The 25,242-nt window shown below is 44.2% G+C and overlaps 1 protein-coding gene across 2 annotated transcripts in view; it reads left to right on the top strand.

Annotated features, from left to right (window-relative positions):
• VIT (vitrin) overlaps positions 1–25,242 on the top strand; it is a 104,610-nt gene that overhangs the window by 36,219 nt on the left and 43,149 nt on the right. Inside the window, exons 4-6 of one of the 2 annotated variants that reach the window (XM_046662745.1) lie at positions 8,692–8,848; positions 14,522–14,655; positions 19,760–19,837. In XM_046662745.1, coding sequence (XP_046518701.1) covers positions 8,692–8,848; positions 14,522–14,655; positions 19,760–19,837 — 369 coding nt within the window. The remainder of the gene's footprint in view (positions 1–8,691; positions 8,849–14,521; positions 14,656–19,759; positions 19,838–25,242) is intronic. The other variant, XM_046662746.1, reaches the window with a different exon arrangement.

Below are 25,242 nucleotides of genomic sequence, written 5' to 3'. Positions count from 1 at the left end.
TAGGTACCTGCTTAGAATAATAACAGGGAAAAAATACAATAAGAAGAAACATAAATTAATATCTTAACAAATTAACCTGCTGCATAGTCTGTGATAAAGTTTACCTTCCTGTCTAAAATGAGAGTTTTATCAAGTTTATTTTTAGGGGTGATTTTTTCAAGGCTCTCATTTTCCTAATGTGCTTTGGAACCATAGGTCTGACCTTACCCAGAGGCGTCTAAGGGGTAGAGTTAGTCAGCAAAACCTCTCAACAGGTTGAGTTTCTAACAAATGACCAAAAATGTGGCTGCATTTTTCTTGGTTGTTGAAGGCCACAAAGGATTGAAGGCTTTAGGTGTATTCATAACACTCTGTTCCTGAGGCAGTCATGATACTTTATGAATTTTAAGGATTGACTTCATTTATCTGTAGATCACACATTCAAAAACAGGCCTATTCTTCAACTCAGGAGCTTTTCAGCCCGTACTGTAATAAACCCATCCTATATTTCCACATAAAGTATGTCCACCAACAATCTAGAACAATCCCTGCCTGGTAGAGCGTCTGTGATAGAGAGAGAAAAGCTTTTAAGTTGTAAAATCTCCTCAATAGCTCTTCTTCATGTAAGAAAACCCCAGAAGAGCCCCAGAAACAATGGTCTTAGTGTAAGAGGGGTTCAGGTGAGATAGCATCACAGAAGTGAGAGCCACGATGATTAACTCCATGAGACACATTACTGGCCGTCCATCCCGCAAAGTCTCTGGCTTCAGTGAGCATCCAATCTTGTGTAAGATAAAATAAATGCATGCAAAGGAAAGCCTTCCTGGACCCAGCTCCCACTGCCAATACACAAAACTAGTTTAGATTTCTCCTGTGTGGGCTACACTTCCTCTACAATAGTCTTACCACGCATTGTCTTAAGAGCTTTTTATACAGTCTGTCTCTAACTAGAACAAAAGCACCATGAAGATGTCATGAGTGCTTATTTGGTATTCGTTGGATGAATGGACAGACAAACGGACAACAACAACAGAAAGCCACTATAAAATAAAGCAAAATATGGTAAAGTGCTACAGAAGAATAACAAGGATTTGTACTAGTTTCATGGAGGAGCATTTGAGGTAGGACATGAAAAATAAGTAGAATTTTACAGGCAGAGGTGGGTGGGAGGCCTTTCTAAGTGGACCAAGCCCAGATAGCTCAGGGAGCAAGTGGAAAATGAGGTCAGGAAACAATGAGTGGTGTGGTTGGGTTTAAGTGTCTGGGCATCATGGGAGATGCAGCTGGAAGGTGGGTTAGGACCAGGCAATGCCAGTCTGAGAAGCTTTGTTCGTCACCGTTTTTTAGAGGGTGGGGACCCCTGAGAGTTTTCTGAGCAGTAAATCTACATGCCGAAGACAACAATCAGCAAGATAACCAAAAGCAAGGTATTCCCCACAGGCAGTGAAGCTACATTCTGAAGTGTTTCCATTACATTGGAGTCTGTTGAAATAGTCTTAAATTGGGGTGAAATGTACAACCTTTAATTCACACAGTTCTCTCCAATAAGTTAACCTCAATACCTTGTAAGGCATGGAAAGATTTTTGCAATCAACCTTGAAAGGGTGGAAGATTCCCAGAGATACTGCCTCAGGCATGAAGAGGTCATTGTGCTGGGACTTGGTTATTTCACGTGCTGGACACTGATGAAGAGAAATAGAGCTCTGTGATTGTAGGATTTTGTATAACAGGCACATGGCTTCTTGAGTAGATTCACATTTTGTTAGCTGCAGCAACTTGTAAGTAATCCCCAGTGTTTGCTCGCTTCTTAGAAACGTGGTGGCAACACTAGTGTGTTCTCTACACCGATTGGTGTGTGTGTGCCCTCTCAGACCATGAAAACAGAAGAGGATTAACTTCTAACCCTCCTTCTGACACGTGGGTGAGAAGGGAGGCAGACTCTCTCTGTATTGCAGATTTTTAGTTGAGTAAAGTCTACCATGGCAATCCTCAGAAATTAAAGGAAAACAATGCAGGGAAAATTATACTTCAAGAGTTGCCTTTCTTGTATTTGGGATAAATGCACAAACGCATACACACAACAAACAACACAAACACACTCATACACCCAACCTATTTGCAAGACAAATCCTGCATTCACCTGCTGGTGATTGTCAGCGACCTTCAAGTTCAGAAAGCCCTGGAGGATTACAGTAGGGAAGCATCAATTTAACTCCTTCTCTTCAGTTATTGAAGAGACAACCAGGCAGAGCTGGCAAAGCTTTAGATATAGAGCCAGAGGGCCTGAGTTCCAGTTCTGACTGTGCCACTTCATTGGTATCTGAGCCTGAACAAGTCAACCTGCCTCTCTGGAAAACAAGGACAATACGCCTCTCAGGGTTTTGTAGGGATCAAGCGAAAGAATGTGTATTAGAGTGCTTTGTAAACTAAACATAAGTTATTTTTAGAGACACAAACTTCTGTGGCTGCCCAAAGGCTGTGCTGGCACAGGTAAGGTAACCTCAGTTACCCCATCATTCTTTCATCACATCCTTCCATGGAGTATGGATAAAGGTCTTTTCTCAAGCCTGGCAAGACCATTAGGTAGGAGGATCAACCTTTGATAGACTTTGAAGTGCTTAAAGCTTGAGCTTGGGGTTGTCTGCAGCAGCATGCGTCCTTTACTAGGTTTGTCTTCATCAACTATTTCCACCGCATGTTCAGTGTCTCCTTCAACTGTTGCTTGATATATTCTTCTTAGAAATCTTTAAAACCAAGCAAAAACATTTCTTTAACCTCCCAATGCTGCACATCTTCTTGGCAAAAGCTCAGCTCAAGCAAGAGTGTAGCATAGTGTTGGAATCAGACATATGTGGGTTCAAAGTCAGCCCCACCATTGACCAAAGCTATAGTTTCATCATCCAGAGGGATGTTGTCCCAACATTAGCTTGGCGACCGTGGCCCCTCAGATGTCGGATTAAACCTGTGTAAACACCAATGATACAACCTTTTTTTAAAAGTCTGGAGCTCTTCCCATGATTTCTGGAGAATCTGCAATGTACTTCCTCATGATTTTCTCTACCAAGCCCCTCCTGGGCTCCCATGGCCTTCCTGTCCTCCTCTGCGCTGTGACTCAGCTACTTTACCAGCTCCTACAAAAAACATCCCCTCATCTGACATTTTGCCATATTTTGGAGCCTTTACTACAGATTTTCAAGGATCTACAGAAGGGGTCACCTTGTGGAGTGCGCAGTCTTCTTCCAGCACCACTTCATTCCACCCTCCCCCTCTCTCCCTTGCTGTCTCATGCTCCATCCTCCCTCTCCCATTTTATAGGTAGACTCTTTTCCTTGCCTCTCTGAACAGTTCAGCCCACATGCAGGCCCTTGGGAGCCCAGCCTCTATCCCAAGTAGGCTTGTCAAGAAAGTTCTCCTGAAAAAAATATTGTGCAGTCCTGAAAAGAGTTCTAGAAAAAACAATTGTTGACATCTTGGTCAGAGTGGAACTGTTAATTCGTCTAGTCCCCATGTGATTTGACCCCTGCTAACCTCGCAGACCTCATCATGGACCTCTTTCTCTCACTCACTGTGCTCCAGGAACACTGGCCTCCTTTATGTTCTTCAAACTGCCAAGCACATTCCCACATCAGAGTTTTTGCCCTGCCTCTTCCTGCTGCTTGAAAGGTCCTTCTCCCAGGCCTTTGCTGGCTGGCACCTTTCACTGTCCAAGAAACAGTGATAAGAGAATAAGTAGAGAGGAGTACAGAGACCAAATCTTCTAAGGCCTTGTAGACCAACTTCAGGAACTGGAACATTATCCTAACGGCAATAGGAAGCCAATTAGGGATCTTAAACAGGAGAATGATGAAATCTGATTACATTTTTAAAAGCATCACATTGGCTGTTCAGCAGAGAAAGGACTGGGGTGAAGGGTATACAACATGGAAGGAAAAAGACAAGATAGGAGGCTGTTGTGTTAATAGTCCACACAGGAAATGTCAGTGACTTGGAACAAGGTAGAGGTACAGAGAAATAGCAGATTTGGAAATAAGACTAATAGGACTTGTAATGGGTTGGTTTCATTCATTCATTTAATCATTCGGGAGACGTTCTGTTGAGCAGCAGTGAACAGAACAGACAATAATCCCTGCCCTCCTGGCGTGTATGTTCTAGTAGATGAATGAAGATATAAGTGGAACCCAGACCTTGAAAAAGTAGCAGCATTTAAACCAATGAAAAGGAAAAGGGTTCCAGGTGTGAGAAAAGATACAAGCCGAATAACACACATTTGAAAATTACCAGGGATAGTATTGGCAAGCCCTGAAGTTCCATGGAGCCAACTGTGGAAAGGACTTAAGGATTTAGGAATTTTTCCTCGAGGCAGCAAAAAGCTGCTAATGGTTTTTGAGCAAAGATTCAACATGATCAAAGACTGTTTAAGAAAAATGGAAAAGAGGGCTTTGCAAAAGAAGTCGTTACAAAAGAAGAATTAACGTGACCTGGTCACTGGGTGTCAATGGCCATTTTTATTTCATTAAACTTTTTTTTTTTGCATAATTCTCTTAAAAGTAGAATTTTACTCTAGTCGAATATCACAGTCCAACAAAATCAAGGTTAATATCAAAACTATTTATGCATAAGTGTTTTTATGTTGTAATAATTCTTCCTCATTAACAGCCAGGAGGCAAGCCTGCAACGAATGGCCTCCTCTTATTGATTAGGAAATTTGCTTTCTAGAAGAAATGTGGCTTGCCTGGGATAATTGAAAAGATGAATGACAAAATAAGAAGTAGAGTGTACGGTTTGATTTGGCTCACTACATCATTGGCCTATTGTATGTGACATCACCCAAGAATCACTCTGTTATTAGAGCAGGCAGGAGACCAAACCCAGAGCAGAAACATTTGCAGTTCTGCCTCTAACATTCCAACTTCGCATGAAAATAGTGGCTCAAACACTATCAGTTTTGCCCAGGACCCGTCTGAGATCAGTGCAACAGACACATTCCTTCAATGAGCAGCATCTAAAGGTTATCCCCTAGTTCTAACCGTCTGGGTTGCAAATGATTCTTCTCTTCGCCCTGTGGCTGGTGCCAAGGGCCTGTGGGAAGGAATCCTTGGCAGATTTTGAGATGCTCTAATGTGGGCTCTGTCGTGAAAGTGACAGTGACCATGAGAGGGCCTTACAGGTAACCTTAAGGAATCCTAAGAGGGAGAAGTAGAGCAGACGGCCAAGGAACAGGTTTCTGCAGAAAGGGTCCACTGATGTGGTTCTGGGCTCTGCCAGGACCCTGTAACATTAGCCTGAGGTCTCCCTTGGCACGAGCAACTGTCCACCCTGGAAGGAATGGAAGAGTCTGTCTTCTTGCTTTCTCCAAATGAATAAACCACTTTATGACTTCCAATTAAGTTCTCCCCTGAGGTTAATAATGGGGTCCGCAGCACCCCCGCCCATCCGACTCTCCGTTTCAGCATTTGCCAAAGGTCTTCCTGCTCCCTTCAGACCTAAGAATGATGCTTCTTAAGCTGCCATAATTTTGACTTGTTCTCCTAAGGAAGTCTTATTTCCACACTTTTAAGATAAAACCCAGAAAAGGGGGAACAGAGATAAAATGAACCTAAGCAACAAAAGAGAAAGAGAGAAAAAGAAAACGTAAGCTGTCACCATTGAAGAATTCAAAAGTCTTCAGAGGAAATGCAAAGATGAACCATTTCACCGGGGCCTTCCGTGGACGGATGGAAGATTCTTGGAAGGCTAAAGACTACTTCACAAATAACTAGGAGAATACTGTAAAGAAATAAACCATGGTTTCCATATGCCCAAAGAAGAGCTGCCAAAAAGATGCAAATGGCTGCTTCTGCCCTGCTAGATTTAGACATTACACTTTCCAGTGATTTTAGCAATTACTCTGAAAATTTTAATTAGCTCCCTCTCTCCAGCTTAATGTTCTGTACAAATTTAACAAATATTTGACCTTTAACCTCACTTTGCCCCTGCACCCTGTTTTCCCCAAGTGCACAAACGTATGTTCTGGATTTCATTTTCCCGACTGTGGGAGAAGTTAATTCATCAATTTTGCTAATCCAGTCAGGTGCAGATAAAGTAAATCTTATTCAAGGTACTTCTCAGGGCTTTGTAAAAACAAAACAAAACAAAAAACAAAGAAACAAACAAACAAAAAATGTCCCTAAAGGAAGGGGGAATATTTGATTAGCGGACAGAAAAATATTCCCATGTAACATTTTTCCCCTGGTCTTTTTAAACCAGCTATTTCGTGGGAAATCCTACGGCATGCGCTGTGTGCACCCTGAAGTCTTTGAACTGGTTTGGTCATGGTATAACACTCATGCAATAAACTTTTAGATAGACTCCATTTACTCGACTCCAGAAGATTTGGAGATCCAAAATCTTAGGGAGCCAAAGTCACATCCAAGTTGAATCCCCGTTCACAGAGCTTGTCACCTCCTATTTCAAAGAACTAAGAACCAAGAAGGGATGCTTTCCTTTTCTTTACATCTAAGGGAGGAGATGCATTTGGGAGTGGGGAAGCGATCTGCGGAAGGGAGGAGAGCTGAACGCATTCGGTTACACCCAGGGACCAGACAATTAACTAATTTAAGGAGAGACTACTCAGCCCCTAAATTGCCTTTTTAAAAAAGTACTCTAAGTCTCAAAATAGTATATGTAGCCTTGAGTATCAGGGTTTAAAAGAATGAAAGACAAAAAGGAAATAACTTCGGAGAGGAGGCAACCTGCGGTGGGGAGAAAGAAACCACAAAACTGTCTTAAGCACAGTGCTCCACTTCTTAATGTCGACCACAAATTGTTTTTAGCCTGTGACCAAACTCAGCCTCTGGGCTCCCAGGAGAAGGACTTCCCAGGCTGGCCCCGCCCTGATTGTCTGGGAGGGGTATGGAAGAAAAGAGCAGGAGTTCTAACTTCAGTTCTCCATCCAGTCTAACTGAGCAGCAACTCTGCTCCATTTAGGTATATTAAGGGTTAAAAAAAAAGAACATGCATTTTGGATACAGCTGGAAGCCATTAACAACTCTGAGACCATTTCAGTAACCCAGTGAGAGGGTGGGTGGCCTGGCAGAGATCCTGAATCCATGTGTGCAATCACAGGCTCAGTACTGGGCGGGGCTTTATTTCTACCTCCCACTCAATGCAGAAATCTCCTCTCCATCAGTTCAGTCCCTGCTCGTGTGCGCCCAGCCCATTCACGGCTCATGAGGCAGCCCATTCCTTCAAGGGCAACTTCAATTACTAGAAAGTTCTTGGCAAAATTTGCCTCTATAGAAAGTCTGCCCTTTAGTTCTAGCTCAGCCCTCTGGTGTCATAGCACACAAATGTCCTACTTGTAAAGACAACTTGGCTCCAAATTCTCGCCTTGTTATGGCCAAACAACCCATTTCTGCCAGCCAGCCTTCACGTGTGGTGGTTTCCAGCTGCCTCCTGAGCCTGCTTACTCTTTGCCTGTGCTCATGTTTTCGAGTCCCTTCTGAAGAACGGGGCCCAGAACGGAACACATTCCCAGCTCCAAGGGCACCAGCATAGTATCGTCTAGGAGACCTTTTCCTTTCAGGAGCTTTTGAGGGAAATTTTCTTCAAGGAAGATGCAGCCACATCCCGTTTTAGGTACTGCCACTAGAGCATCTACTCCACTTCACACCCAGGCAAGCTTTCAGCTCCAGAGGACTTGCCTGCTGGATAGTGCTAGCCCGGCAGAGGCAGTCACAATCTGAAAAGGAGGAAGGAAAGGATGAATGAGCTTCCCCTGGATGCTCAGAAGGGGAGGGCCCAGTTTCCCACCAACTGTTGAGGCAAACAAGAAAAGATCACTTCAATCTTGTCCCCCGATCTAGGACATATCCTCTAGGACCAAGACAAAAGATCACTTTCATTGGGGCTGGCCCCATGGCCGAGTGGTTAAGTTCGCGCGCTCCGCTGCAGGCGGCCCAGTGTTTCGTTGGTTCGAATCCTGGGCGCGGACATGGCACTGCTCATCAAACCACGCTGAGGCAGCGTCCCGCATGCCACAACTAGAAGAATCCACAACGAAGAATATACAACTATGTACCGGGGGGCTTTGGGGAGAAAAAGGAAAAAAAAAGAAAATACCTCTTAAAAAAAAAAAATCACTTTAATTATCTATCTCTCTTGTCCAAAAACCTTATGTTGAGTCCCACATCCCTCACAGAACACAAGTGCTCAAGCCTCGTTCCCCAGCATGGGGCCTCTGTTGCAGGAGGCCAATCTTGTCCCAGCCGGTCCTGACCCCAGGACCCAGGCTCCCTCGTTTCCCTTCCTGGAATACCTTTCCTTCCTCTCGTAAGTTTGTCTGAGAGTTTTCTTCTTTCCTGAGCTACTTCCAGAGCACCTGAGAAACCAGTACTCACTGGCCATGGAGTCAGGATGACATTTCTGGCCACCGGAGGTGGGTCTTTTCCCAGAGTTCTCTTCTTCAGTAAACTGATGGCCCAAATAAGCACAGGAAGGAGCCTTTTGTTTTTGCTCTCAGCAGGTTAAATGCAATGGATGGTCATTGTTGTTCTTTTTGTCTGAGGAATGTCCTAATTACGTCTTTGCTTTCATTATATGGAGGGGATCCAGGGTCAGCCCAGACTCTGGCTTTTAGAGATTAAGTAAATAAACAGTTATGACCTAACAGAGTCACCCCATGTATAAGCTGTTACCACAAGGTGTAATTTTGACCTCATCTTGCATTCCCAGCTGTGCCTCAGATCAACTGTGATGTCAAAGCTGGAAAGATAATCAATCCTGAGTTTGTTGTGAAATGTCCAGCAGGATGCCAAGACCCCAGATACCACGTTTATGGTACGGACATCTACGCATCCTACTCCAGCGTGTGTGGCGCTGCAGTTCACAGGTGGGTAACTCTGAGCTACTTAATAACTAGCAATCGGGATTTAGGTAGGGAGCCTCCGGTTCAGAGTTGCCTGATTTAGCAAGCAAAAATGTACAAATTTAACTGGGCATACTGTATTTCATCTGGAAACCCTATGCCATGGGATGACCCAGACGCCACGCATGGTCCTGGATCTCCTTTCACAGAGCTCTGTGGAAAGGAGGACTGACTTCTCTTTAAATCTTAATGGGAGGAGAAAGGAATTCTACTCTTCTGTGTTCATGACAAGGAAAACAAAGCCCTTGATGACATAAAGCATTTTTTTCTACCCTTTTGTGTTGAGCAAAGAAATAATAGAAATGTGACTAAGGAAGGTCCAGAAGATTGGAGAAGAAATGTCACAGCTGTGGTGATGGCCTGGAGACAGATGGGAACAGGAAAAGTGAGAAGGAGGGTGACAGGTGGTCCTGCTTGGTCAGCTGTTGGTTTGGGATCCAGGAAGGAGGACAGGAGGTATGACATGCTTTGGACTAAGTCACTAAATAAGCAGAGGCAAAGTGACCTTCTCAGAATCCTCATGCCTCTTTTGCTTAAGCTTGGAGTCAAATCACAGGGAAACTCATGTTTACTTAATATCTTTGAGACTAAGGCTGCTATGTAAGTGTTGAGCACTTCACCTATGTTATCTTATTTAATTCTCACAATTCCCCTATGTGGTATCTACTACTATTATCCATGTCTTAATAATGAAGAGAGGTTGGATAGCTTTTCTAAGCCACACCTTTTAAAAAGTATCAGAGTGAGAACTTGAACCCAAGTCCAGCACCCACGCTCCTAACCACTGCCTGGCACTGCTTTGAGACATGGCTTTTGAGTCAGTGCTTGGCTACTGGATCCTGGATGAAGTTTCTGAGCTATTCAGGCTTCTGATGTCTCTTTTTCTTTCCTTGCACACCAGTCAGTCGATCGTTTAGTGGTGTCTCTGCCAGAGAGAGATGAGGATGTGACATTCATTCCCTTCCAAGGTGTCTATTCAATAGCCTTTCTGAAATTCGGGGAAGAGGTAAGGAAAAATCTCTGCATAAAATTAGATTTAAGGGGCAGGCGTGCTGACACAGCAGCTAAGTGCGCACGTTCTGCTTCGGCGGCCTGGGTTTCACCAGTTCGGATCCTGGATGCGGACATGGCACCGTGTGGCAAGCCGTGCTGTGGTAGGCGTCCCACATATAAAGTAGAGGAAGATGGGCACGGATGTTAGCTCAGGGCCAGGCTTCCTCAGCAAAAAGAGGAGGTTGGTAGATGTTAGCTCAGGGCTGATCTTCCTCAAAAAAATAAAATAAAATAATTAGATTTAAGAATTACTAGTAGATTTTGCTGGCAAACTCCTCTTTTCCCCATCACCACAGAGAGATGATGAGCTAACTGGTGTTTTAATGGGAGGGGGAGTACGAAGGCTCTATTAAGCATAAGTATGGAACATTGAAGAAAAACACCACCAAACACTGTTCTTAACTCCAGACTATGGGAGTAAAAATATTTTGTTTTCACCCTGAAATCAATTTCATGCAAAAAGGCAAGAGGTATGCAAATCTACACACACATGCATGTGCAGGAATATGCGTTTGCATGCCCACACACAATTATTTACATACACATGTGCTTATACACACGTTCGTGCCTCCCACACACACTTGCACACATGTGCGTGCTCACATACAGCTTTACTCACACACATCTGCATGCCCATACAGCTCCACAACCATCAGCACTCTCCGATCTGTGTCTGTGTAGACACTGACACCTGCTACAGAGGCTGAGCCTGTCTTAAGGTTGCCTGTATTTTTCCAACTGTGATTTGAGATGGTTGGCACTTGCTTCCTCTGGCATTTGCTGACTTTCTCTTGCCTTGCCATTTTTCCTATGTAGTACAGAGCCAAGTGAGTTAAGTTGACCTCACCAAGATATCATAACGACACTGTGATTCTCTGACACTGTGATTCTCTCCTTCTAGCATCATAGGGTTGAGATGACTCTAGTTGAGGTTGAGATGGGGCTGCTGTTGGCATCCTCATTTGTTAGAAGAGGAACTGAAGCATAGGGAAGTTAATTAAATTGCTAGTTAGTTGCACATTCAGGATTAGAACTTATGTCCCGTGACTTCCAGCCCAGCTCCCCAGATGATAGATTTACATGAGAATTGGGAGGGGTCCCAGCACTGCGTAGTGTATAAAGTGAGGACGTGAAGGGGATGCAGACTTTGGAGCAGTCAAAGTTGGGAAAGGCTTTATGACGGATGGACACACCTCTGGGGAGAAAATAAGAAGAGCGTTGACAATGACTAGGACTCAGCAATCCTAGTGTTTGGGTTGGAGTGTAGGAACTTGCTAAAAAGAATACACATGAGGGCAGAGGGGCAGAGGAGAGCCCAAATGTTTCAAAAAACAAGATTTGCCACTTGAGCATCTGAGTGCCATTGTAGCTTCCTGGACCAGTGACTGATACAGTGGGAAACTATTTGGAAAGCAATATCACTGTCCACGGGGAGGATGAATAGAAGTCTTAAGGGAAAACAGATAGGAATTTTGGATCCTATCAGTTCCGTTTTTCACAAACAGAACAAGTCGGTTTTCAGAAGGCAAGATTTAAGAGAGAGAATGTGTGTGAGTTGAAAGTACACGAGGGACCGTTCATCATGGTCCTGCCAGAGTCCCCCACAGTCGGAACTGGGAAACTGCAGAGAGCATACTTTGATTTAGAAATTAAGATTTAGCTTAAATTCATACCATATATCATAATCAGATGTCTTATTATGAATGATTTCCTTGATTCTTTCAAACCAAATGGATAATGAACATATTCGACACATCATATTTTGGCTCAGTCTGGCCCTGAACTAATTTCTGTATTTAAAGTGGGCCCAAGTGCTGGGGATGGGGGAGAATTCTCTGTACTGGGCAATGAAGAGGCCGTCTCCATGCAGAGCATTCTTCACACTGATTTCTGAACAGAAGCCTGCTATGAGAGTGGCAGCCATTCAAAACCTGGCCTCAAAGTGGGCAGTCTCTTTTCTCCGAGCCAAGAAGCCAAGAAGTCAAGGAGCCAAGAAGCTGGCACTCAGCTTATCCCAGTCCTCAGGGTCAGGGAGGAGGCAAACCTCAAGGCCATGTTCAGCAACACACAGGGTGTCTGAGGAATGCAAAGAAGTGAAGCTGGTTTTGCTTTCAGAGAATATATACAAAGTTCCTATATCTGAGGGAGGATACAATTAAGGTCACATTTACATAAATTCTCTAAATTACCATGGCTCTGAGTCCCCATCTGCCACATAAGTGAAGCCACAGCCTCTTTCAGGCTCTCTCCTTCCTCCCGTATCTCCTACAGTGGTCCGGTCTCTGGTGCCTTCCACCTCTGTAGACTGCAGTTGCCTCCTGTAGTTTCCAGACCACTGATCTTCCCAGGATCGGCCCTTCCCTAGGAGAATGTCTGGGAATATCCATGTCCTCCAGTTAAGTCCACCCACAAGATGAGGCTTCACTCTTGTCTGCCACAGGAAAGCCTCATGAGAACACAATAGTTCCACATCTGCACCTTTCCTAAAGTCTGAGTTTTCAGTCCTCCATAACCCTCACAGGGGATGTCCCCAGCCCAGTGCGGCTTGAGAACCCCCTGGGCCCTGTCCATCCCCTTCAAACTGCCCAAAGGAAGCTCAGCACAGGCCGCTCCTGCCCTCACTCTGATGGCAGCTGTAATGCTTCTGACTTTTAAACAAGAGCAAGTACCTGCGCGCGCACACATTTTCTCAACACAATGGAATATAAATCCAAGGGCAGAATAATTTCTCTGGGGGGAAATAAAAAGGTAGAGTTATTTCTATTTCCCTATTAATTATAAGCAAAGGGACCATAGGATAATTTTTTTTTAATAATTAGAAATTTCAGCCTATGCTAGCGGTGTGATAATGAATGTTTAACAACCAGCTCACCGAAAAGGGGTAGGGGTGCTGATTTACCAATTTCTGTGGTAGAAATCCTCCCACCAAGGCTGATTGCAGTCTACCAGTGTGAAATGAACCAGCTTGTACAATCCTGAAAGCTTAACAATTGGCTTTCGCAAGCCAATATGAGCATCTCCCGCACACCACTGACAGGCCTTCCAAGGCAGAAGCATAGAACATTGTTCTTTCTGTAAGAAAATTTCCAACCTGAATGGGAGACAAAATTAACTCAAGAAATTTTTGGGAAAGAGTACAAGACCAAATAAAATCAGTCTCAGATGTGAGACAAGATTCTAAAACGTTGTTAGGAAGGGGCACAGGTAAGTCACGTTGGAATCTCTGTGAAGGAGATGTTGTTGGACTGAGCTGCACCTGGCGGCTGCACAGGCCCAGTCAGGCAGAAGGGGGACCCAAGTTTTCCAGAGCGAAAGGGCAGCATGAACAGAGACGTGTGAGTGGGAATTGTGTGTCCATCAGGGTTGCTGGGACCAGCCTGGCTGCAGGCAGATTGATTCTGAGAGCTCCTGAGGAAAGAGAGGGCTGGGTTGCAAAGAAGTGACGGAATGATGAGGACTTGGTGTCTGGAGATGCCTGTGCTTTTGAATCCCAAGTAGCAACTGCGACCAAGGGGGACAAATCCAGGATTCCGAGTCAGTTAGACCTGGGTTCAAATTCTTGCCTTGCAATTTACTAGTGACAAAATCCAGAGTGAGTCACTGAGCTTGTCTAGGCCTGTTTCTATAAAACAGGAATAACAGCATTCCCTCCACTCCACAACTGACAGGTTTGCCTGGAGGACCCAGTGAGATACTGTATGTGGGAATGATTTTAAAGCAATCAAGTGCTTCACCTGTCAAGTGTTATTATCATTTTCTTTCCTTCTGGGTCATTGGGAAGTTGGGTGTTGAAAATTGTTGACTCACTACGAAGGTGGGAGAGAAGGAAATGGCCACTCTCATTCCTGGAGGGAAGGAAGGGTGTTGATGGGAACAAATCTAAGTACTTTTTTTAGCTCCCCCATGCCATAAATTACAGATACCCAAAGGAGCCATTTTAGGCTCTGGGGCAAGGAAACGACAACGTGAAAGTGATAGCTAAGAACCAGAATGGAGCCCCTGCCTCACGTGGAAGGAAAGAGGTAGATATGTCGGTTGCTGTCACATCAGTATCTAAAACCTTCAAAATCCTAGAAATGAAAGAGACAATCTCCAGACTTTGGGGACTCTTTAATGAGTTTAATTTAGCTGCACTCCTTCCTTCTCTGGCCCAACATAAAAGGAACAATTTGCTTTAAAAAATGTCTTACCACCCTTTGAAATAACTGGAGTCATTCAGTGATGTCACAAAACCAAACTGGAAATTGTCAGGAAAGAGGTTTTACTTAAAAGAACTAGTGGGAATGAGGAAACCAAAGAAAAGAAATTTGGTGGCGTGGTGGCAAAGAGAAATTCTTGACAGATGGAACCATCAGGTCCTGTAATAAGAACGAGATGGGCATTCCTCCCAAGAGGTCAGATGCCGGGCTGTGCAATGGAGGCACCATTCTTGAGGACTGGGCTGCAGGTCAAGGTAAACCTTTTCTTAATGTCGCTGCTTTCGTATTTCTAAATAAAGATGGTGGCTGGTTTGATAATCTGTTGATCACGTCAAACAATATTTTTTTGTTCCTTCTTTAAAAATTACTTTTTCTCTCTTCATAGTGGTGTGCTCGATAATTCAGGAGGGAAAATACTTGTTCGGAAAGTTGCTGGACAGTCTGGCTATAAAGGGAGTTATTCCAATGGCGTCCAATCATTATCCCTACCACGATGGAGAGAATCCTTTATCGTCTCAGGTATGCCCACACGCTGGAGAGAAGCTGCTCAGCAAGGGCACGTGGGTTAAGCGACCTCATGGGATGAAATGTGCTCTTCTCAATGTGCTATGAGTTTGAGTTTATGGCCCACGTCCTTTCATAGAAATCTGAAGCATTAGTTCTTCTGATGATTAGAATCGTGAAACAATGAAATATAATTACAGTGCTAAGCCACTACAAAGTCTGGGAATAGGAAAAAGCTCCAATTGCTCATTTTAAACACACTGCAGTTATCTATAAGTTCAATCAAACTTGTAATTAAGTGAATTACATTTAATAACTTGGGTTTTTGAACTACTCCTTTAGTTAGGCCAAATATGCCTCGTATCTGGAAACTCATTCCTTGAGATTTCTGGCAAATGAGTAGATAGGGACATAGGCTCTTAGAGGACTGAGCTATAATTTAATTTGAGATTTCTTTTTATTTAATTAATTGTTTCACTAGTCAGTTCCATTATCTAGCTCCATGGGATTTTATAGATAATCATGTTCAATCTTTTTGCCCCTCTTCCAAAGAGGTAATTAGTAGATGAGCTAATGACTAGTGTGAAGAGGTGACCAAGTATCTCTGGACTGCCATGACCTGCCCTCCGCCTTTTTTCTATTTTTGTGAATTTCCCCAATCTAATCTTTTATTCTGAAAATTTTAAAATTTACATAAAAAATGTAAAAATAGTACAGTGAATACCCATATTCCCTTCACCTAGATTCACCAATCGTTAATGCTTTGCTCATCTGCTTTATCCATCTACCTATCGTCTGTCTACATTTTGTTCTGAGCCACGTGAAAATGTGAAAATAGCCATGCTGCAGACATCGTGACAGTTTATCCCTCAATACTTCAGCACACATCTTGTAAGAACAAGAACATTTCCCTAAATAACCACAATACCAATACCACACCTAAAAAATTAGCATTGATACAATAATATTCTCTAATAAATAGCTCTTATTCAATTGCATCCAATTATCCTAAAATCTTTGTTACGGTAATTCCTGCTTTTCTGGAGGCGGGGGAGATCTGCAATCCAATCAAAGATCATCCATCGCATTTTGTTGTCACATCTATTTAGTCTTTAATCTATAACTGTCTATCACCGCACTAGCTTTTTTGGTCATGGATGCCAGTGACATCTTTAAGTCCCAGCCAGTTGTCTAGTACAATATCCCACACTCTGGACCACAAACAGGTCCAACGGTTTTACTCATGATTGGATGCAGGTTAAATATTTTGACAAAGACATTACCTAGGTAGTATCATAGCACATCCATTGTGTCATATCACAATGGCCATGTCAGGAGGCACGTAATGTCAGTATGTCCAATTGTTAGTGATGCTAAATCTTATTACTTGGGTATTTTACAGTATCTCTCCATGATAAAAGTACTTTGTCATTAATAAGCAATCTGTAGGGTGATGCTTTGAAACAGCATGAATAGCTTTTTCCCCAATAAATTTTATCCAATGGTTTTAACATCCATTGATGATCCTTGCTATAGCAAGAATTACATTATCAATTGCACAATTACAGTTGTTCTAATTCTGTCATTCCTTCTACATTTGTTAGTATTCTTATATAAAGAAGAGGGGTTCTCCCCCTCTCCATACATTTTTTCAAGTATCCCTATGGACTCACGGATTGTTTTTAAAAATACAATATATTATAATCCATTATCATCATTATTTTTTTGGTGCTCAGATTTTCCAAGTTTGGCCAGTGGGAGCCCTCCAGTCTTTTGACTTGCCCCCATTAATGTTTGAGCACAGCACGATGTTCTATCTTCACCTTACGCTTACCCTACCCTGGGCTCCCATTTTCTCCAAAGAGGCTCCACAGGATTTTGAACTACACTCTCTAAAACCTTCCTGGCGTCTTAATAAGATTAGGAGCCATGTGTCTCTCCTGAGAAGGAGCCACCTATGGAAGACCAACTGAAGCAAGGAAGAGAGAAATGTCTCAGAGCAAGTCTTCCAATCTGGGTGGTTTTTTAGCACCTTTAGCTGTCCCATGCCCCAAACCCTGCTATCCTACATTGTTCAAAGTTTTAATAGGGCTACAAACAGACCTTTTAGGATTCTTCTCAACTTGAGCAATCCCTGTTTCCTCTTATCTATGGAATTCTGCACACCTACGGTTCAAATTAGACCGGTTTCTACGTCAGAGAGTGGAGGTCATCAACCACAGTACTGACAAATAAAAATGGCAAGCAATGGGATATATTGGAGAATATGAGGAAGCCATTTGGTATAAACCTAATTCGGCCTGACCTTGTCTTTCCAAAAGGGCCTGACCGTGGCTGTTGAGCATGCATTGTATATCTGCTTTAGATATTCCCTCTGGCAAGAACAAAGGCCCTTGAGATAAAGGTGCAACTTCCCTCCCCCTCCCAATGTTGGCATTCCCTTGAGGATTAAGCATCTTTCCTTAGGCTAGGAACTGATTGCTGCGCTCACCTGTGACCACCCAGCTCAAGACAATGCTTGCCTCCTGCTATGCCCTCTGAGATAGCAGATGCACTACCTGTTGTGTCCATCAAGCACTGTACCACAGGGCAATCTTGTGACTATTGTGGGAGGGACATTGCAATCATATGTAAAGCATCCTCGTTGGGGGTATATAACCACTCTGTGTACCTGACTTCTTTGGTGCCCTTTCTTGCTTTGGGAAGAAAGGCCCCGGGCCATGGTCCTCAGATTTCAGCTCAGAATAAACTCACCCAAATTTTCATTTATAGATTGGTTATGGACTATTTTCGTGGACAGTACCATGACGTTTGCCTCAAACAAAACATTCAGCATAGGGGCCGTATGAAAACGCTAAGGTCTAGAATACAAATTTGTTGAGCCTAGAGAGAAATGTAATCTCCACATAGGTGTTTACCAAACAAACAGGCTTAGCCAGCAGTCCAAGAATCCCAACAGAGGTTTAAAAGAAAAATTATTTCCATGAGAGTAGAGATGTTTTGGGTTTTATAAATGAAAATCTATCTGCTGAAATTATTCTCTGTGTCAACTTCCATGTCCTTTCATTCCACCTAGTGACATTTTTGGCCAATGGTAATAAACATTTGTGCTTCTGCAATGGCTAGGAGTCTCTTTCAAATGGATGAGCTAGAGCGCACTGCAGCGTAAGGGGAGCAACTGACTGGTACTAAGAGGTGTTCCCCGTTGCTCAGAGGCTCACAGCTAACAAGTTTAGCCAGATCATGTCAGAATCTTCCTCCAAAGGCTCATGCCTCTGTGACCTTTCTCTAGGTTTTCATTTCTAATTTTCACACGTCACTGTGCTCCTTCAATTAATTGACTTTGGCAGGCTGGGAGCCGAGGGCGGGGGAGGGGATGTGCATTTTTGGTCAGCTCGATCTTTTGACAGTCCGGGGATGGGAAAGGTCAGAGAGGACCCTCCTCATACTGCCCGTTTGTTCTTTGATCCACGTTTCAGAAAACTCAGCTCATGCTCCTTTTCCTTCTGAATAGAAACAGAAAGAACCGTAGGATTTTAGATGTGAGAAGAATAGGAAATAGAGACGATGTCTCTGCAGCGCTCTGTTGATAAAGGGAGGCCCACAGCCAGGGGGCCCTCCTTGGGTCTGAAATAACCTCAATCATTGTCTGTGGAGCAAGCCCAGTCAAGGGCGAGGACCTCAAATGCCAAGCTCTGCTCCCAGGTGACTTTATTGAGATGAAGTAACGCAAGTAAGCTCAAATATTGTGCCTCATCCTCACTTTGAGTGACATTTATGGATAATACCAAAATAACCTTTTTGTATCTCTCTAGTGATATATCATTCCAAAACATTTTAATTTCTTTTTCCATTAGACCCCTACAACTTTGCAAGTAAGTTGGTCCATATCTTTATCCAAATTTCCTGAATAAAAGAAAAGAGAGTCTCAGAGATTGGGCAGTTAATTAATGGTAAAATAGAAACAGAAACCTAGATTTTCTTACTGCCCATCCCAGGCCTTTCCTGAGACCCTGTCTTCTGTCTGCTTCATGACTCCACAAGCCTTTGTGCTAATAGGACCTTTGGCAAAATCACGCACTAAATTCTGTTCCACCCCCCGGGTCTCCTCCCCAAGCCCCATCCTATAAAAATGTTCCCTCAGGTTGAGAGTTAAAATGCCTTCTTTATCGGATGTAAATATTGGATAACCGGTGAGACCCCTCCCCAGGGTATTTGAATTTGAACAGAGATCCAAGCATTAAGATATTCTTTCTCTGAATCAATATTTATTGAGCATCTACTACAGCCAGACACTGCTCTAGGCACTGGGAATTCAACACTTACCAAGTGAGACAAGTTCCTTGCCCTTAGGAGGCTCCTACATTCCAGTGATGCTTTGACTTTCCTTTTCAAGGAATCTCATCCCGGGGTTTTTCAGGCATTGCTCGCTTCACGGTGGAGAAAGGCTCTGCAGACCACTTTCAGTCATCCCAGGCTTGGTACTCTCTCACCCAGCCCCATCAGCCGACCGTTTATCTTTTTTATGCCTCCGCTGTTTCCCTTATACACGTTAGCATTCCTTCTCCTCACCTGGCATCTCAACTTTCTCTCCCTGGGTGGGCAACAAATGGTTATTTTCAAGACTGATCTATGTTTACCTACTTTAAGGTTTCTCTAGTGCCGCGGAATTCAAATGGCTCCCCTGGGGTCCTTGAAAGAGAGAGGGAGTCATTCATGCACAGCCAGCCTGGGAACCGAGCTCTCCAGCGTCCGAAAGGAGAGCACGGGCAGTGTTTTTACATCCATGTACTGACCTCATTAAACATGCGAAGCCACATGTATGAAAACCTTAGCTTACGTGTCACATCTTCACGGGCAAAATAAGAGTTACTAATGTTACTCTGAGTCATGCTCCGTGATTCCATTTTATTGCTTCCTTTCTAATATTAATAAAACACAGGCTACACAGAAAAACAGAATTCGACTTGACTTTCCTATTGTAATCAACAATTCAGTGCCAGGGAGACTGATTTTACTGCACTCAAGGGAAACAAATTGGAAGGAGGGAATCAACCTCTCAGAACAGAACCATCTAAAACCTCGAGCTCTAAAAATATTTTTTTTTCCTCTTTTGCAGAAGCTAAACCCCAAAAGGGTGTAACCTACCCATCGGCTCTTACATATTCATCATCTAAAAGCCCAGCTGCCAAGGCAGGCAAGTGTTCCTGTGTGATTTCATCTAAATCTTCTGAGTCCGTAAACACGCAATATTGTGTTTTAGGAGATAGGGTAGAAATTAACGTCTTAACCAGTCAAGCCCCACTGACTCTGGTAATATTTTAACAGATGCCAGGAACATGGGCACAGAAATCAATGGGATCAGATGGCTGGGGCTGAAGAGTGAGGCCTTCTTTTCTGTTTTTTGTTTTCACAATTCGGAGGTTGTCTCTGTGTGTCATTTTCATTCAGAATGGCTGCTGCCTTGAATGTTATTGTACTGTTACATTAGAAGACGACCTGACATTCTGTCTGGAAATCTTCCCCGGCAGCTGAAAGGGAAAAGGCTGTCTCTACTTAGGTATGAAATGAAGCAGAGAGGATGATGTGGCTTATGTGATAACAGCAAGCAGCTAATCTGAAGAACCCAGGCCAGAGAAACGCTGTCTATGAAGTCGTGCCGACTCAGCTCCATGTGAACCACAAAGCGGGTACAGGTGGACCTCAGGCCAAGAAAATACCTTTTTCTAGTTTCCGTGTTAAAGCGGGAGCTATGCTGTGCGTTATTGTGTCTTTGGGGGTACTTTGATATCCCACACAAAGAGAAGCTCTGAGTTGCTTTATAATGGGATTTTGCATTGCTTCTAGAAACTCCATGGGCCAGCTGATTTCGTTCATGTACTTAAGGTGGACACGGTTTAAGAATAGCAACAGAAGCTAGCATTTATTCAGTATTTGCTGTGTGCCAGGCACTGTTCCAAGAGCTTCACCTGATTATTGCGTTTAATCACCCCAACACCACCATGGGTATGTACTATTCTTAGCCCTAATTTACAGTTTGAGGAAAATGCAGCGCAGAGAAGTTTAGTAACTTGCCTTTTGCCACACAGCATGTAGCAGAACTGAGAATCAAACCCAGACAGTCTGGCTCCAGAAACCCCTCTCTATATCATTATCCTACATTTTCTTATGCTAATAACAGTGTATATAAAGATTCCTGATTTGAGAAGCTTTGGCGTACAAATAGGAAATGGTTTTCATTTTCCCCCAGTTATTGCTCCAACTCTATCTTTAATAACTTCTTAATTATTCCAATAATCTAGACTTGTTTTTGTTTTAATTGCAAGGATACAGCTTTTCCCCACCCCTTACCCCTAAGACGGCAGCAGATGATGGCAGCTCATGGACCACTTCTGAGATATCACCTGTCCTCTTTTGGTGTGTGCACAGAGAAGAGGAATAGGTGACAGAGGTCTCCTTAAGGGACTGGCCAGTGGATGGAGGGAGGGTGGGTGTCCCTGACCTCTCTGCTGTCTCAGCTAGGGCAGCAGTTCTCAGTGATTTCTGAGGAGGAGATATGTGTGGATATTTGAAGCCAGGGGGCAGTGTTCAGCTTTATCCTGGGCCCCTCTTACTGGGCCAAAGGTCTATGCCCCATCCTTTTCTCTGAGTTCGGTGTCCCATCCCTTGGCCCAGCAGCCCCCGGGGCAGCCCCTTCCCACAGAGCCATGGGAATGACTGGGATTCTCTTCCCTTCTGGGGTCTGAGGAGAACTGGGATGGGGCGAGGTCACCATTCTCTTCCCATCTCACCTCACCTTTGGCCTCCTGAGGCCTGCTGGCCCAAGCCCCTCCAGCAGCACCCCTCCCCCCTTCAGACATGATCCCTCTGTTCAAGTAAGCCCCCAACTTCAGGTCAAGCACGCGAAGAGACCACATGTCAAGCACCCCTTATTTCTACCCTGAAAGGGAGAGTACTTCTAAACTGCAAGAATACTCCCCAGAACTTTCTCCACAAGCTCCGCTCCTGCAGTGCCCCTGGTGGGCAGGGGGTGCTGTGGCTCAGAAGGGTGGGCAGGGAACAAGAGGCCTGTCTCCCCTCCTGGCAGACCCTGTGGTCTTGGTGAGTGATTCTCTTGAAGCCCCTCCATTTGGGTTGGGGAGGACAAAGCATGGAAGAAGGGAGGCAATATCCTCTTACCCTGAACACTGCTCTCCCCAAAAGGTGGCTACTGACCCCCCTTCTTCTGGTCCTTTCCTTCTGCTGACGGGCCTGGGTGATGGTGCGGGTTCTACTGGAATGGTCCCACCCATGGGAAGTCCAGAGACACCTCTCCTCAATTAGAACAGGGGTAGGAGAGGACTTCTGGTTTCAGCTTTGGGCCTTAGCCAGAATGCAAGCAACGGGAAGAGTCCTGACAACCTCTTATGACTGTACCTGTCAATTATCGAGTGTTTTCTTTGTGCCAGACACCTGTACTACACACTGACCCTGAGGCAGAGTACTGGTGTCTTCCCCATTTTCAGATAAGGAAGCTGACCCTCAGTGAGGTTTAATACCTTGCCCATTACCATTCTAACTGGCCCATACATCACCCAAACTCTGATTGTATCCCCTCAAAGCAGGTAACGTTGGGTGGAGAGAGGTGGAGGGGAGAGAAACTACAGCCAAATGATGGACAACTTAGATCGTAAAATCCATTTGATTTCTACGTCCTCCACAGCAGAGACCATTTCCAAAACTTATCTATCTCCCCCAAGCACCGTGGCCCAGCTGACGGCCCTCCACCCCCAGCAAGCACGTGTTCCATAAGCCTGACTCACTAACGTCCAGGAGGAGCGTGGGAGAGCCAGGAAGCCTTTCTTACACTTTGCTCCTCCTAAATTAAGAATTAGCAAAAGCCATAGTTAAAACATCAGGTGTTGCTATGTCACTTGTCCCCTCTACCAAACCGTCTCAACCTTCGATGACACTCTCAGGTATTACTATCCCTTTATAAGATCATCCATAGTTGTCAGAGTCTAAAAAACTAAGTTCATTCATTCATTCAATAACCATGTAGTGAGCATCTTCTATGCACCAGACTCCAATGTAAAAGAGAGACTTTGGGTCTCACCCACCTTCAAGATAGAAGGAGTTATAGTTGAAAATTTTAAAGGAAGTAAAGTTTAAAGTTATAGTCACCAATTCAAATAAAAAATTCCAATGAGAACCATAAACAGGCGGCCCCCTTTGTTGCTCCTCTTCCTTAAATGATAAAATTCCTTTAGAAATTGGGGGACGCAGACAAGATGGAGATATAGGGCCAGCAGCTGTTCAGGTCTCAGCACGCCCCTACAAAATCCCTCTTCATCTCTCCAAGAATGTGAGTTAACAGGTAAATCAGGTTAGGATGACGCCCCCCACCCCGCCACCAAGCATAACAACCTTCTTCCATGGGAAATTAGCTCACTCAAGAAACAGAAAGCATCTTGACTTGCCAAGTGCAGCTCCTGCAAGGACAGACATTCCTGAGATTTAAATGCGTGTCCCCCACCCGCCCCCCGGCAGCTCGCAACCAGGGGCAGGCAGCTGCCATTTAGCTAGAGCCTCAAGCTGCTCTGAACTAAATAAAAACCGGTGAACGTTGATTTGTAGAAGTTCACCGAAAGCTGGGAGGGCACATCGCCGGCGCTGCAGCAAGAGAAGGGACAGTAAATCTTTATTCGAGGCAGCTGAGCAAGAGTGTCAGGAAACCCCCCTCCTGGCTCCCCTTGGCCGTCTGCGCAGCCCCTCACCCCACAAGAAAATCAAGCCCAAGTTTATTGTAATCGATTTGACTTCCCAGGCCCCTCCTGCCCTCACTGCCTATACCCACCAAGGCCCCCTTCCCCGTCTTCTGAGAATAAGACTACCCCTGCCAGAACCCTAGAGAGACCTCAGGCCACCCTCTGATGGGAACACATTCAGGGATCTTAAAGCTACTCATGACTTGCCTTCCACTTGGTTCCTCTTTTGTGGAAAAAATTATGGAATTTGGAAGCAAACAAATGTGGGTCCAACTCCTGGCTCTGCTATCAATTGTCTGTGTGACCTTAGACACCGTTCTTGACCTCTTGAAAAATCTGTTGCTTATCTTAAAAATGAGAATACTTGCATCGACTTCCAGGATTGTGATTAATATCAAAAGTGAATGCTGATGTAAAAGAGGCCTCATGGTGGCCTGCGCATAGCAGATGCTCATTAGATGCCCTGCCCTCGTGGATACCCCTGAGGCATGTCATGAGTTAGCCCAGGAAAAGCCAAATCCCCCATCACTCTGACCTCCAGGATTGCTGCTAAACTGGTTCAGTTTCTCCCAGTCACCTCACGTGTGATACCAACTGAGGAGAGGAGGGGGCATAGCCTGATGAAAAATGTCAGCTCCTGTCATTTATCGAATGCCTACCGTGTGCCAAGCACTGTGCGGACCCCTTACAGACATGATCTCTGATTATGAAAACAGCCCTGTCACGTAGGTCTGAACACCCCCATTTTACAGGAAAGGGAGCCAAACTCAGCAAGCTTTAGTGGCCAGGCTGGCAAGGACTGGAGCCAGGAGTCCAGCCTAGCACTGGCTGTGGTTCTCAAATCAGATTTCCAAAGTCCACTCCGGACCCAGTGAACCAGAGTCTCTGTGAATAGGGCCCTGGAATCTGCATTTTAAGCCCTCCACTGTAGTCCTACTGATAGGCCAGGCGTGGGGAGCTCTGAGGACCTCCTGCTGCTGTTGAGAAGCTGGCTGTCTGGAGCTGTTCTTGACCTTGTCCAAGGACTAAGACGTTAAGAGGTTAAAGGAAGTTTTGAAATGTTTTCCCATGAAAATCTTTGAAAAGAGACCAAACTTCCTTGTATCTGAGGTTGTACAAAGAAACTGTTTTACTGGTTTTATTTCAAATTGTGAGAAAAGAACCTGGTCCCATGAAGAATTCACTTTGGGTCACATCCGGCATTATGTTCAGTGAGGAAATGGGAGCAATCATGGCAGAGTATTTTCTCTGTCTTCCTCTTAAAGACAGTTCTATTCCATGAAGGAGAGTAGGCAAAAACAACAGCCTGTGGAAGACCATGGAAGACCAGACAGGGCGCTGTTTGTTGAATTTATGACATGCTCAAAAGCATCTGTGTTCTAAGCAAGTAACACTAATGGCTGCCCTCAGGATATTTAATCTGCTCTCTAGTAAATCAATATTAGCAAAGGCAGACTGGGGTGTTCAGAAACCTTGGAATTAGCCAATGGTGTGAGAAAAAGAGAATCCAGATTTTCAACACCTAATAAGTTTAAAGTGACAAAAATATTCACTATTTTTGTAGAAGTTTTATTTTTAAGATAATTAATTGTGGTTTAATTAACAATTTGCAAGTAAAATGTACTCTTAGTTTATTTATTTATTTCTCTCCAAATTAATGATTATATCCTATTTCATAAAATATACAAACGATTCTAGTAAATGGCTTTTCCCTCCATGAAGCAGGTCAAACCTGGGCCTGCATCTCCCTAAAGAGGCATTAGTGCCTGGTAGCATTTACCAGAGGGGAAAACAGAAGAGCACTTTAGAGAAATTAGAAACTTCCCTAGGACTTGTTATGGAAGCTCAATTCCTT

The sequence above is a fragment of the Equus quagga genome, chromosome 5 (genome assembly GCF_021613505.1).
Source record: "Equus quagga isolate Etosha38 chromosome 5, UCLA_HA_Equagga_1.0, whole genome shotgun sequence".
NCBI lineage: Eukaryota > Metazoa > Chordata > Mammalia > Perissodactyla > Equidae > Equus > Equus quagga.
Note: the sequence above shows the minus strand (reverse complement) of the source record. Positions and strands in the feature narration are given on the sequence as shown.